The sequence below is a fragment of the Heptranchias perlo genome, chromosome 16 (assembly GCF_035084215.1).
Source record: "Heptranchias perlo isolate sHepPer1 chromosome 16, sHepPer1.hap1, whole genome shotgun sequence".
Lineage (NCBI taxonomy): Eukaryota > Metazoa > Chordata > Chondrichthyes > Hexanchiformes > Hexanchidae > Heptranchias > Heptranchias perlo.
The window spans coordinates 49122826-49138319 of record NC_090340.1 but is presented as its reverse complement, the minus strand read 5'-3'; the positions used below and the strand labels follow the sequence as shown (position 1 = coordinate 49138319).

The window sequence follows — 15494 nt, the reverse complement described above, 5'->3', positions numbered from 1 at the left end:
TGAAACCCTTAGCTCACAAAAATCTATCACTTTTAGTTTTGAAATTTTCAACTGACCTAGCCTTAACAGCTTTTTGGGGAAGAGTGTTTCAGATTTCCACTACCCTTTGTGTGAAGAAGTACTTCTTGACATCACTCCTGAACGGCCATGCTTTAATTTTAATGTTATGTCCCCTTGTTCTGGACCCCCCCCACCAGAGGAAATAGTTTCTCTCTATCTACCCTATCAAATGCTTTAATAATCTTAAACACCTCAATTAGATTACCTCTTAATCGTCTATACGTAAGGGAATACACGTCCAGTCAATGCAACCTGGCCTCTTAATTTAACCCTTTTAGCCCTGGTGTCTTTCTGGTGAATCTGGGCCACACCCCCTCCAAGACTAATATATCCTACTCCAGATGCGACGCAGTACTCCAGATGCGTAGATTCACATCAGTGAAATTGCACATTTTTAGGAAAATCATGTTAGATCTCCTCAGGATTGCTTTCATTTTGGATAACACCTCCCTTCCAAATTGTTGCCATGTTTTTCATTCTGAAGTTTCTGTTCTCTCTAACAGAACGTTTTGATGACAATTTAGTTTTAATCTTCAAAATGGAGAGTGGATTCAGGTTTCTGGTAAGTGCACTGACCCAAAGAGCAGGAATGCTGACAGGGCTGGTGAATTTTTTGTACCAGTTGTAGTACCCACCTGCCAAACTGAGATTGTTGAGTACAAACTCAGAACCGTAGAGCACCGTGAAGCAGGCATCATCGCTATATTTGTCTTTTTGTTCTTTTGAAATCTGCTCAAAGTCCTTCGAGTTTTTCCCAAGGCGGATTTCTTTGATCTCTCGTAAATCAACTAAAAGCAAACAAAATATTTATATGAGGTGCTGCATACTGACTTTGGCAGATAACATTTCACAGCTACCAGGATATCGAAGAGGACGCAGGAATCAACAGCAGTCACAAACGGTCAGTGAAGACAAACAGCAGACAAATGGACTTTGCCATTCATCCACAGGACATGCTTAATGTTATTGATTACAGATAGCATGTTGAAGAAAAACAATGATATTGTACTAATGCACTCAGTCTACTGATGAGTCTTTTGAATAGATGCAATACAAATGGAGCTAGGATTTCCATTAAAGAGACAGTATTGCTTTAATCTTAATTTAGATGATTTGTTTTTCAAAAATTACTGAAATATTCAGTTTATACTTGTACCTGCTGCTCATGTTGCACATTTCAAAAACATTCGATTGACTTTTTTCCCCTTAGAACATTATTTTTCTGCTTTAAGTTTTCCTCTATGCCATGTGCCATTTCCTGAACAAGAGGTCAGAATTGTGCCCTTCTCCCAGCCTTCTGTCTCTGTGGTTTTGTAATTGACCATTAGAAGATGCCCTCTGATTTTCTCGCTCTCCCTATGTAGAATGACCATGCTTTCTAGAACAATCTGAGCCGCTCTCGTTTGTGGGGAAGAAATACTCATTGATGAGAACATGAGTCCGAGTATCTTGTGGAACAGAGTTCCAGCAGATTCTGTGCCTGCAGTCAATGTTTGCATCGTTTGCGATCTCAGGCTTCTTTCACATCCAGGAATGTGTGACCTGAGTGAGGACAGTGAGACAGTGACACCAAGTAATCACATGGCCATCCTCCATTATCTGCAGAGTTTCACAGGCATGTAATGGTCTCACACGAGGAAAGGATTCATTGTACCTCTGAAGCTAGAGTTAAAGCTTTAAGCCTTTCAAAAATGTACATTTTAAAATTTAGTTAAGAACAGACCTGAAAATATAATATGCAGTAAACTATAAATATATAGCACCTGTTTCATTTCCGTAACACATGGGGGAAAGAAATTCTCCAGTCACTGCAAATGGCAACATAGTAAATATATTCAAGTATATCTTTACAATTTTGATGTACACAGCAACAGGAACAATTCTCCAGCCCGCCATCACCACCACCACACCACTCCCCAACCCACAGTGAGAAATATTTCTGTATCACTGGTCCTTCCTGTCATGTGATGTGGAATAAGGACTTTCATCATGACTTCTGTTGTATTCTGTCACCTACTGTAAAAACTGCCTCCTGTCATCAGGGAATCCTAACTACCATAACCAGCACTTTCTAGCATCATAAGCACCTGGAGATGGGATTATAAGATTATGGGCTCAATTTTGAAACCGAGCCGGGATTAGTACGGGTTTCCTGGATATCCTTACGATTTTGATGTAAGGACATCTTTTTTTTTGCCGGTTTCCCGTCTGACTGACCGGCCTGAATGACAGGCTGGTCTCAGTCAACGGGTGACCAGCCAGGGAGAGGGCATGTTCAAGTAAGTCTTTGTTTGCATGGATGGGGTGGGGAGGGGGGGCCCCACAGGGGGGCCATGGGTGGGCACAGGTTGGCACGGGGGTCATGTGTCATGGGGGGAGGGATCGGGGGTCAGTCACGGGGGGGCAGTTGTCGGGATTGGGGGTCATTGCAGGGGTCCGCGATCGTTGAGGGGGAGGATCGGGGCCGGGGATCCACGATCGTTGGGGGGGAGGGGGGGGGAGGGGGGGGGGGAGGGGGGGGGAGGGGGGGGGGTCGGTGTGCAGGTAGGCTTGTTGGGCCTGAGGGAAGCACTCCTGCTCCTCCGGGCCAAAAGCTGTGCCGTTCTAAGCATCTACCTATTAGTCTTGGGCCTTCTCGCCTCCTTTCACGAGGCATAAAAGAGAAGGCCCGGGAATCCCCGCCGTCCCCAGGGTTGAAATTGGGAAGTCCAGAAAAATGGAGGCCCAAAACCTCCTTGAAAGGTTTTAAGGCCTGACTTCCCTCCTGGGAGGGGGTTGGTTGCCCGCCCCTCTTCCCGCCCCAGTGAAAACCGGAAATGGGCGGGTTGGAGGCGGGTCTGCAATGGTGGCAATTTTCAATGCCCCCCCACCCCCAACCCACCTGTTTTTCACTTTGAAAATTGAGCCCTGTAAGAGAATTACATATCCAAAATTGCCTAGATTACATTATTTTGAATTTATTTACAATTATTTTAATTTGGAATACATGAACTACTTTACATCTGAACGCCCCTATCTCTTCAACAAGATGGCACATTAAATGCACAACAGAGGTCAAAGTTATTTCATTAGCATGGTGGTTATTAGCCGTCATTGGCCAATGGGCTGCAATAAAATGCGACATGATTGTATTAAGTCCTCAACACCCACAATAGTATGCAGGATGATCAGGTTCAAGTTTACAAACTATATTTATTAAACAAACGTACACAAATTTCTGACGTAAGTAGATTTCTATAAAGACTGAGCCCATTGCTGATTTAATCAGTGCACGATAGACAACCAAGTCTGAAAGTCAGATTACAAAGAAATATTTTGGTCTGTCAGGGAAATGATAGGGCTTCCCTGTGTTTCAATGTTCACTGCTATTCAAACTAGAAGTGAATAAACAACCTCCGGTGGAACATAATTCAAATTGTAGCCAAATCCAAAACTATAGATAGCTTTTTGGCAATCAAAGGTATTAAGGGATATGGGCCAAAGGAAGGTATATGTAGTTAGATCACAGATCAGCCATGATCTTATCAAATGGCGGTGCAGGCACGAGGGGCTGAATGGCCTACTCCTGTTCCTATGTTCCTAAAAGAACCACCCAGCTGCACATGCAGTGCAACGGGAAAAGTGAAAACTTGGCTTACCTTGAAGATTCTGCTTTGACTCCCTTTCCCCATCAATGGCAGCCTTCAACTGCATAGGACCCAAGCTCTGGATTCAATCCCTAAACCCCTCTGCCCCTCCTCCTTTAAGGCCCTCAGTAAAACCCACCTCTTTGACCAAATGTTTGGTCACCTTTTTTAGTTTGGCATCTATTTTTTTGTTTTTTATGCCTCTGCAAAGTGCTTTGGGCATTTTTCTATATTAAAGGTGCAACATAAATGCAAGTTGTTGTTGTTGAAAAGCAAAATGAATATTAATTAATCTGGCCGTGAATCCAGCATTGCAAATTGTTCGCAGCAAAGGGCAACATGCTTGGAGACTACCATATTGTCATTTTAGACATCAAAGCAATGCATTGCAACAGAAGCTATTAATTGTTGATCTTCAATTTATTTTATGAAGTTTGCTGCAGTTCCTGGGTAAGGTTCCATGGGTAGTGGCAATCCCATGCTACCTCAATCAAGCAATCGTTCTTCATGTGCTAACTTGGATAGTGAGGGTTGGTGAGATGTTTCACCATAGGAGCTACTGAAGGTGATCTCAAACTGGTCTGACCTGGTGTCCATTTAAGAACATAAGAACGTAAGAACATAAGAAATAGGAGCAGGAGTAGACCATCCGGCCCCTCGAGCCTGCTCCACCATTCAACAAGATCATGGCTGATCTTCTACCTCAACGCCATTTTCCTGCACTATCCCCATCTACCTTGATGCCTTTAATATCTAGAAATCTACTAATCTCTGTTTTGAATGTACTCAATGACTGAGCTTCCACAGCTCTCTGAATTCCAAAGATTCCCCACCCTCTGAATGAAGAAATTTCTCCTCATCTCAGTCCTAAATGGCCTACCCCTTATTAGGAGACTGTGACCCCTGGTTCTAGACTCCCCAGCCAGGGGAAACATCCTCTCTGCATCTACCCTGTTGAGCCCTGTAAGAATTTTGTATGTTTCAATGAGATCGCCTCTCATTCTTCTAAACTCTAGAGAATACAGGCCTAGTCTACTCAGTCTCTCCTCATACAACAATCCCGCCATCCCAGGAATCAGTTTGGTGAACCTTCGTTGCACTCCCTCTATGGCAAGTATATCCTTTCTTAAGTAAGGAGACCAAAATTGTACACAATACTCCTGGTGCGGACTCACCAAGGCCCTATATAATTGCAGTAAGGCATCTTTACTCCTGTACTCAAATCCTCTTGTAATAAAGGCCAACATACCATTTGCCTTCCTAATTGCTTGCTGCACCTGCATGTTAGCTGTCAGTGACTAATGTACAAGGACACCAGGTCCCTTTGAACATCAACATTTCCCAATCTCTAACCATTTAAAAAATACTCTGCATTTCTGTTTTTCCTACCAAAGTGGAGAACTTCACATTTTTCCACATTAGATTCCATCTGCCATGTTCTTGCCCAATCACTTAGCCTGTCTATATCCCCTTGAAGCCTCTTTGCATCCTCCTCACAACTCACATTCCCACCTAGTTATGTATCATCAGCAAACTTGGAAATATTACATTTGGTCCCCTCATCCAAATCATTGATATAGATTGTGAATAGTTGGGGCCCAAGCTCCAATCCTTGCGGTACCCCACTAGTCACAGTCTGCCAACTGAAATAGACCTGTTTATTCCTTCTCTCTGTTTTCTGTCTGTTAACCAGTTCTCATCCATGCCAGTATATTACATGTGCTCTAACTTTGTTCTCCATTTCTGTCCATTTTGCATGTATTAATGAGACTCCTGCCTGAGTCAGGCGGGCACCTCGCTGTCTAAACAAAACGTCCATGGTGGCGGGAAGAATGGAGCGGGACAGGGCAGTAATTTTCTGGAAGCAATTTTAACTGTGCAGTCACCCCATTCCCACTGGTTAGGGTAGGTTAAAATTGCCTCCAATGTTCTGAGAATAAAGTTGTCAATCTTGGCTAAATTGTAGCACTCACGTCTTGAGTCAGAAGGTCCTGCGTTCATGCCCCACTCCAAAGACTTGAGTATATTCAGTATTTCAGTGCTGTACTGAGGGAGTGATGTACCATTGGAAGTGCCATCTTTTGGATGAGACATTAAACTGAGGTCCTGTCTGCCTTCTCAGGTTGAGATAGAAGATCCCACAGAACTATTCAAAAAACAGAAGGGGGGTTCTCCTGGTGTCCAGGCCAACATTCATCCCTCAAATAATACCTAAAACAGATGATTTAGTCATTTATTTCATTGCTGTTTGTAGGATCTTGCTGTGCCAAATTGGTTTCCTACATTACAACAGTAACTCCACTTCAAAGCCATTTCATTGGCTGTGAAGCACTTTGTGATGCTTCAAGATCATGAAAGGCGTTATATAAATGCAATTCTTAATTTAAATTCAAAATATCTAACTGTCAACACCAAACAGGCAGAACAAAAATGTTAACCCTCAATTAAAGGTTAAAATGGTTTTACCTGAACTGTCTGTGTTATTACTGGGCCATAACATGTGAATAGGGTTCATTATGAAATAGGGGGATTGTCATTGCATCAAAGGACTCCAAAATCACCTTGTGCTTTAATATCTTGGTCCTATTATTTCAGCCACACGGTGAATCTAACCACAGTTTTTTTCTCATGAAACTGGATCCTGATGAAACATTTGCACCCTGCAAGTTGCAAAATAATTGCAAGCCGGAAAAGAAGTCCTAATGATAGCAGATATCCCAGCGTCCGTTTAAATTCATATGAAAAAGTTGCAAACTCATTTCAAGTTCGATTGGTTTTGCTCATATAGGCGTTGCAATAAACACTTAAAAAAAATGCTGCTAAAATAAAGCTTGAATGTTGCAGCAGATAAGAAATGCATGCATGAAGAACTGTACTAGGAAGAGCACAAGGAAGTGGTTTGTGCCACAAAAGTCACAACTGTGAGGCAGTGCACTTCCTTATAGAAGTAGGATGGGGTGAGGGAGGACATTCATTTATTTTGCCTTGTAGACATGTAAACCTGCTATCAATCTTACATGCTCAGTGTCTGCAGTTTGGGGAACACACAGTTCGGTTTACAGCATGACTTTTCCTGCCTGTATTACTCAAATGATGATGTGTTCTGTATCATTTCCGTCTTTTCTCTAGGCTTACACCCAAGGCCAGCGCAAGCCTTTGTTTCTTCAAAGCAATTGTTTTTTTACTGACCAGAACTGGAAACCTCCACAATGACACCACCTGAAGTGTCTGTTTCTCTTTCACTCAGATCACAAAATACCAATAAAAGGACCTAAGGATGACTGTAAATGGCAGAATTATTAACATTATTACTGAATTGGCTTAGGTAGCATCATATAAATTGATACAATTTTCTTACCAACATTTCCCACACCGGAATAATGAAGATTTGTCCCAAACCCTAAAGTAGCAACATATCATGGGGATCTTGCGGTGTTGTTAATGGGATGGGAAGGGTCAAGGCGAGATTCAAGACTAGATTTGAATGTATGTTACTACATATCATTAATGCAGTATTTAGCTCATCCAAAACTCTGCTGCTCGTATGCTATTTTAGAAGATCAATTTCACCCTGTGAGTTGAATTTGGATTGTGCGGCCTGAACACGTGCCGTGTCCCTAATTTCCCACAGCTATATGGAGGAATATGTTTTTCTTTAGCTTTGAGCAGTTTTTGCTCAAAAATTCTAAATATTATAAGGTAAAATTCATATTGAGCGATTTTTTTTAAAGGTTTAGTGTGAAAAATTACACACCTTTTATAGTTTTTGTTTTCTGTTGTATAAACTGAGATAAAGTGAGATAGAGAGAGAAAGAGATAGACTGGGGTCAGAGAGAGAGACTGGTGTCAGAAGAGGGGTTGAGAGAGACTGGGGTCAGAGAGAGAAAGAGAGAGAGGAGTGGTGAGAGGGAGAAAGAGTGAGTTGTCCTTCACGTAATGTTACTTCAATTTTCAGTTAATTACCTCGCCTACGTTTTGTGGACAGTTAGAAAAGGCCAATGCTAATAGTTTATGTCTGTGAAACAAAGGGAGTAACTTTCAAGTGCTACCTGGGCAGTAACCTGATTGAGCGGGTTGTCCACCCTCAGTAGAACCCGCACCATTAATTACAACGGAATTAAAATGATATGGGGGGGGGGGGGGATGGAGAGGGTTCTACAATGGGTGTGTGATCCGTTCCTCCAGGTTATCACCCAGGCGTTGAAGTTGAATATTACCCCGAGAGATTCTAATTTATTAAACTTGTGAGACAGAGGGGGACAGAGAGAGAGAAAGAGAGAGAGAGAGACAGAACTAAAGATACAAATACAAATAGTAAGAAAGGTAGACAGGCAGTTTCTATTATCATTCTAATTTGATTGCATTTTGACTGCAGACAAACCGTCCAATTTTCACTTCCATTGCTTTCCGCTTTACTGACACACTCCTGAAATTTCTACCACTGTAACTTAGACTGCAGATTGGTGGAAATCCTGGAGAAACAACATGAATGGCCATTTCTGCAGTGTCTGCAGGGTTTTCTGCCAAAGCTAAAACGTGAGAGCAGGTGATTCCCTTGGAAATTCTCCCCCAAAAACACTAAGTCAGGTGCACAGATAGTTGCATTGCCCCAACTCGTTTCCCCACCATACTCAGCAGTGCTGAAAATTTGCATTTTGAAGAGGTAAAAATAATTAGGTTCTGTTTCAATATGGGACATATAGATAAACATATAGATAAATATTGATGCTGCACAAAGAAAGACCAGAGATATGGGACAAGGCAAGGAAAAATAGAATTATTTTGTGACACCTGTAAAGATCTTCCACATATTGGCTACTATTTGTTTAATTGATTCGTTAAATAAGAACATTTTAAGAAATTCAGGTAACCATAAGGGTTCTATGCAAAAGAGGTCGGGATATAGTGAAGTATATTACGTGCAGCCCTGTAATAATGCAAATTTATTCTCACAAATTGGATTTGGTTCTTTTCGCTCAGAGTACCTCTGTGCAAATCATGGGGAAATTTTAATAGCAAATTTTAGAGTGAAAAAACAACACTGGTTCCAGGAGGTCAGAATTAGTTAGGCACTGTTACAAAGCTTTTGTTATTACAAAGACCAGTGGTAAGGAAATGTATATTTGATTCTGTGTGCCTGCCACAGTGGTAAGATTTAAATCACACCTAGAATTTCATAGTTCTCCACTCTATAGAGCTCAGAAAATCTCAATTGATCCAGTAGATTCAGTGCAAAGACAATACAATGACACAGGGCAAAAGGATTTCCCATTGGGAACTTAGCCAACATTGAGTCTAGTGCCATTCTTGTATGATGTGGATCTACTATTCCATTTTTGATCCTGTCCTACAAAGTATAAACTATTACAATGCTCCCCAATTGATGTATATGTGTGTGCATATACATTTAATTTAGAATAGAATCATAGAACCATACAGTACAGAAGGAGGCCAATCGACCCATTGTACCTGTGCTGGCTCTTTGGAAGAGCTATCCAATTAGTCCCAATCCCCACTTCATATTGTCTTCGTTGAAGGATTTCCCTTATTCCACTACTCTTTGGGTGAAAGTGATCAGACACTTTGCGCTCAGCTGCATGTCTCTTTAAACAAAATGCCTACGCCCAAATGCAAAGTGACATAATGTCATTCTAAGCATGTGTGTTACCATCCTAGCTACTTTGCCATCTGTCTCCCTACAATAACAGTGCAGTAATTGGAGCCACAATGATAAAGTTGTCATAAATGTGGTAGATAAATCACACCTTCACAGGGGTATTTACATCCTGAAAATCCGGGTATGTATGAAACGTTCTCATCCAGTCGGTGGGCAATAAAGGGAATGCACTCCTGATAGTCTATTAGGAAGAGTAATTGTGGCCTTGTGATTCAGGTGCATTTGGCCAAGCCCTACCTTAGGTGTTCATGCAAAGGACTGCACTGTCACAAAGTGGATCTCTTTACCTATTCACCTTATCAGAGGAGAAACAGTGGTAAAAGACTGAAGAATTCTTTGACAAACATGGGTAAAAGAGCTACGATTTTCACTTTTGGTTTTAGAGGATCTGAATAACAGACGTGCAAAATGTGAATTTTCCCAACGTCCATATCAAGAATACAGGAAGTACAATAGACATTACAACATTCACCGACACTTAAAATAGCAACTCGGGGACTGGTTGTGGAGGTCTCACAAAATAACGAAACGAAGAAAAAACATTGCTTTAGTGCATATAATGGTGAAATTACACAGCGCAGTGAGTGAAGGAGCACTTATCCACACCTCTCTGCAGATAACAAAGATTTATGGATGTTTCTACAGTAACATATTACATATTTTCAGATAAACTTCAATCTCCTTAGCTAACCTTGATTTACTTTATCAGGGACTGACAAGATTAAAATTAATACAGCTTTCAATTAAACATTGACTCAATGGCCTAGAAACTGGATCGTGCCCATATCCTGCTCCTCCCGGCTCCACAATAAGGTGGGCAGTCGGGCGGTGCACTTCAGACACGGAAAGAGCACGCGTACGCCATATTGGATGCAAAGCCGCCCATTTTACCCCTGTAAAACAGGTGTGGCTCCATCGAATTTTTGGCCGAACAGTGTTTTACAAGACTGCATTCTAGAACTGCTGATACAAAACTAAAACATTTCCCCTGAGATCAGGAAGTGGTGCACTGAAACATAACTTTAAAAGCTTCACATAAAAAAAACTAAGAATATTTCTAAAAACCAGTAGCTGGAAAAAGACAGAGTTTAAACAGACTTTTGCTAATATCAAAATATTGTCCTCTGGCATTGTATGGATTCTATAGCTTCTGTTTTACAACATAGAGGGAGCTAGAGAGTCAGTTTTCAGTAGAGCCTGTACATAAAAGTAAATACGGAGCTGAGATCTGTTGTTCATTAAAAGCTAGGTTTCTGCATATTTCTTGGCCTCTGGGGTCAATTAATTCCAAGGAAAAGGTGTTACAAGGTTTTTCTTGATGCTGGAAAACATAATGACAAGTAGAGTTTCCTACCTTTTGCCTTGATCAGATCATAACTGGACAGGGGTCAAATACGGACAGGACAGGGCAGAGGGTGGGATGAGGATTCCCATTCGTGAGGTTTTGGACTGAACAATCCACTTTATTCAGTGCAGTGTGTGGAAATTTCTAAAGTACTAGCAAATTTCTTGTGGTGTTACTCACAGATAGTATGAGATATGGAGAACGTTTTTGGGCTTGGAGTTTCCTCCACATTTGCGCCCAGACACACACATAATCTGGGCACAAACCAATTTTATGGTTTAAGAGGTGGCAGAATTTTGAGTAAGTGAGTTAGGGGCGTAACTACAATATGCCCAAGTCTCCTCGATCTTTTATGTCCGTCCATCAAACCTTCCATCCGAACAAATCTCCGCCCACAAAACTGGCCACGTCCCTGACTCTCAAATGCGAATATCCTCCAATTATGCTTGTTCGGGGATCTCTCAACATTGCGACCAGATTTTCAGGCACAGCAGCAAACAAAAGTCATCTTTCTGGTCTTTTAATTGCAATTTTTTTTGACCGTTTTTACAAATTTATCCTCCATGAAGCCTGCACTTTATTATTGGTTTCTTTGAATGCAGTTTAATGGCAAGATATAAGTCACATTAAAAATTGAAAAGCTACCCTGATTGCAGGTACTTAAAAATGCTATGTCTGGTGTATATGAATGACAGTGAAATGTGTTGAAACTTTTAATTTTGAAATTCAAAGAAAAAATATGCTGGTGTGGGCTCAGCGTTTCCTTGGGCCTCGATTACTTATGCTGATTTATGCCCATTTTAAGTTCTGGCATATTCTAATGAGATTGGGAGGACGCTTGGGTGTAACATGACATCGGCAAAATGGGTGCAGCTTCCAGCGCAATTTCGGGTGCAACTTCCAGGTTGCTTCCAAGGAGAAAACTCCAGTGTGAATACTGAAGGATATGGGAGTCAGGGGAGGATGTTTGGGGAAGATTGACCTGGAGTCCAGGAGAACTAGGGATGGGAATTTTGGAGCACTGGGAAACCAGAGTTTGGGAGTATTGAGGTTTGCTGGGATCTAGCAGTTTTGGATGGGAACAGAGTCAAGCTTCCTTGTGGAGGAGGGGAGCCGAGGAGGAAAGGACCTAAGCTGTCATTGGCTCTTTTAGAACCATCAGGTCTCATCCCCCCTACTTCGGTCCACCATAATACTGCCTGCTACCCCCTCACCCAACCTGTCCGCTGCCCCTTTCGCTCCCTCAGGTACCCCAGTCACTTTCCCCATCATCAGCTGGGTTTTGTCTTTACGTTCCTGATTTAAGGCATTTAAGGATAAATTTTCTGCTTCTTAAAATTAATGGACAGAAAATTATGGGCTGGAGGTGGGGGGGATTTCCAGATTTGCACTCCTGGCTTGTGCCTGGAACACAGAAACAACATTTTTAGCATGTTACTGGTGAGTTTGCTGACTTATACAATCTCCAGGAACAAACAAAAATTTTCAAGAAACACTTAAGGGTTCATTATTTAAGTATAGAAACTATGGAAACAAATATATTTTAAAATTCCTTAAGCCTCAAAAGTGGGAGTTTCGAAGGAGAGGTGAAATTGAATTTTTAAACAGTAATAAACAGCAATCCATTCTTTGCAAACAATCTTTGGTTTATTTCCTAATCGTCACAATCACACATCCTGCTGTTCACAGGTGTTTTAATAATTCAATCTCTACTTCCTTTCAAAGTCTTTTGGAAAAAGAAAAGAAACTCTCACAATCTCACAGGTTGAGGGAACACATCCTTTCATCCTTCAGCTCCTGTTGTTGCACATTTGGAGTGGTGGCAATGTCTACATGCTTAGATTAAGTTTTCCCATTGTAAATGATTACATAGGGATTTTCAATGTTAAATGTTGACATAAAAATACAACTCAGAGTCCTGACACACAAAATAAGATTTGCGGAGGAAGTGTGTGCCATATGCCAGAATTTTAATGTAACATAGGTAGATTTTGACCCTGGATTTCAAAAAGGCTCTCCTGATCTCCCACCATAACTTCAGCAGATGATCAGTGGAAACCCTGAAGATATGCCGTAAATGGCTAATTTTAGCTATTTACGTTATTTCTCTGTGAGTTTTGCTGATCTCCCGCTGGAGAACTCCAGGAAATTCTAGACCTTTGCATTGGTAGCAAAGTGTAATTCTTTGAAGTGTGGCATCTGATGTGTGATGCCCAGAGTGTAACAGACAAGTACTAGATGCAAGACTTAAATACATTAGGGATCTCCCATGGCATTGAGGGAATTGCTCAAAAGCACAGGGCATTGTGTGATATCTGCAGTGTGATGTCTCCAATGTGGCATCTATGCACAAAGACATCCAAGGCAAATTTTCCTCTGTAGTTACACTGACTGCCTGGCATAACTACATGAGATGGTGGAGGAAAACTGAGCAGCTCTCAGCCACACAATTTCGCTTCGGCAAGTAATATCAGGCATATAGTACATCTGCCAATATATGGGCAGATAAATTATAATAAGATGCAAATGAAGGGGCTATATCATATGATGTACTGCCTGTCATTTGCATCACAACAACACTGGAGGCTAAGAATGCCGGATTGACAGATTTTTTTTATTAGGGTATCTAGGGATATGGATCAAAGGTGGGTAAATGGTATTGAGGTACAGATCAGCCATGATCTAATTGAATGGTGGAACAGTCTCGAAGTGCTGGATGGCCTTCTCCTGTTCCTATCTGGTTGACCATGCTATACTGTGGCAGATGCCACAGCCATTTTGTTTTCAGACAGTAGTAGGAGGTAGCTTCTGGGAGCCTAACTACACTATAATATTGACCCTGGCCCCAAGAAATTGGGAGACAAGTGAAAGTCCTGCCTGTTAAAGTTGTGCTACCATCACTGCCCAGAGAAGAATCTGGGCAATAGTTTTGTATATATTACCAGCAAATCTCTCATGGCATTGCACATAGCAAGTCAGATAAAACAATGTCTTGTAAGGACAGGACCATTATTATAACGCACAATGTATTAATCTGCTGCTAAGGTGAGGCTGAATCTATACATAGACAGACAGTTAGACAGATAGATTCATCAACAGCAAAGCAAACATAAGTACTTGAGCCATGATTTCATACCCTGCTCCACCATTATCCTACTCCTGTCCGGTTTGTTGTGGAATCTTAGCTCGAATTCTTATGCTCACTAGACTGTTGATGAAAAAAACATTGAAAACGTAGTAATCTCTGCATAGAAAGATACAAAAGCAAATTTATTTTTCTTTTAAAATCAGTCTTTCGCTGTCTGGGTTTTATTTTTGTAGTTTACAAACTCACTTAAAAGCTGGACTGTGTAGTTCAAAATAGGATGGGTGGAAAACCAGTGACAGAGACACTATATCATGACTTTCTAAGAAATCCCCGCCAAAATTGAAAGACACAAATCTGTGCTGCTAGACATGGAATTCCCCCACCCAGTGCTGCTAGGTCCATGCACTTCTGCTTCTCTCCTTATCTAGTGACTCTAAAAATATGAATGACACATATTTGTCGGTTGTGCTTAATATTTTGGGGAATCAGGAAGTATTTTGGCAGAATTTTCTGTCAGAAGAATAAATGGGTGAGGTAGAATCTATGATAGGGCAGATTATAACTGGTTATGGAAGGAGCAGGTTTGATGGACACAAGGGCCTTCTTTCAATCCATCCTTTCTTTCCTTCTTGTATTCTTATTCTAACCTTTAGGATCTCCTCAGGTTCAAAGATAAGAAGTCCAGGATAGTCAGCACTTTTATTTCAAAAGGGTAGGTCATGTTTGACCAACCTTACTGAATTCTTTGAAGAAGTAACAGAAAGAGTAGACAAGAGTAATGCAGTCAATGTAATATATTTGGATTTTCAAAAGGCCTTCAATAAGGTACCACATAGTAGACTCATGACTACGGTCTCCATTAAAATACATTTTGTTCTTAAATTGATCCTAACAGATCGACTGCATGTTGTTGTTACAGCTATTCTGTTGTCTGGATTTTCAGTCCAGTTAACAAAATATCTCTTGAGGAACTCAAATTTGTTCCTTCAATGCAAAATAAGACTCATATGACAGAGTTCTTAAAGGTAAAGTGTATTGGATATAATTACCCGAAGCAGAGGTGACTCCAGAACTCACTTTATCATAGTGACCTAAAGTCATCTCTACCTTTCGTGTGCATGCCAGTGAGAATCATTGACAGCAAGTAATTTTCAGTTGATTAAATGGAGGATAGATTGTGACAATCCATAGGACGTGTATGATTTATATTCCATAAGTGAACTATGAGTAAGTATGCACCATGAATAGAGTTATAAAGTTACATTCCACATCTTTTTATAATGTACATTTTGTTGTTGGGATAAGGTGTGCAATATGTAAACTGGAAAGCAGTAAGAGAGGGGAAGAAGACCTGGAATATAAGCTAACAAGGATTACGGTGAGAAATTAAGTGTAGAGAAGCCATGGGGAGAGGGAAAGATGGTGGCAGAACCATACAAGAGAAAGGGTACTTTGGAGATACTGGTACCTGGTGACGGGTACCCGAGCTGATGATGATTTACAAAATTTTGTGCAAGCTTAGAGTGAAGGAGAGAACTGAACAATGATCAAAAGAGTTAACAAAAGACACAAATACTCAGAAGCTATTTCCAAGATGAATAAAGGATAATGAAGAAATGCATTGCTCATATTGGGTGTTCATTCGAAATGCAAGAGCTTTGCACTCCAATAAACAGAATAAGATATTGGATCACTTGG

The 15494-nt window shown here is 41.0% G+C and overlaps 1 protein-coding gene across 1 annotated transcript in view; it reads right to left on the bottom strand.

The window, feature by feature from the left end:
• Positions 1-15494, bottom strand: part of LOC137333765 (1-phosphatidylinositol 4,5-bisphosphate phosphodiesterase gamma-2-like) — a 159356-nt gene that overhangs the window by 89912 nt on the left and 53950 nt on the right. Inside the window, exon 2 of the mRNA XM_067998097.1 lies at positions 696-848. Within this exon, the coding sequence (XP_067854198.1) occupies positions 696-848 (153 nt within the window). The remainder of the gene's footprint in view (positions 1-695; positions 849-15494) is intronic.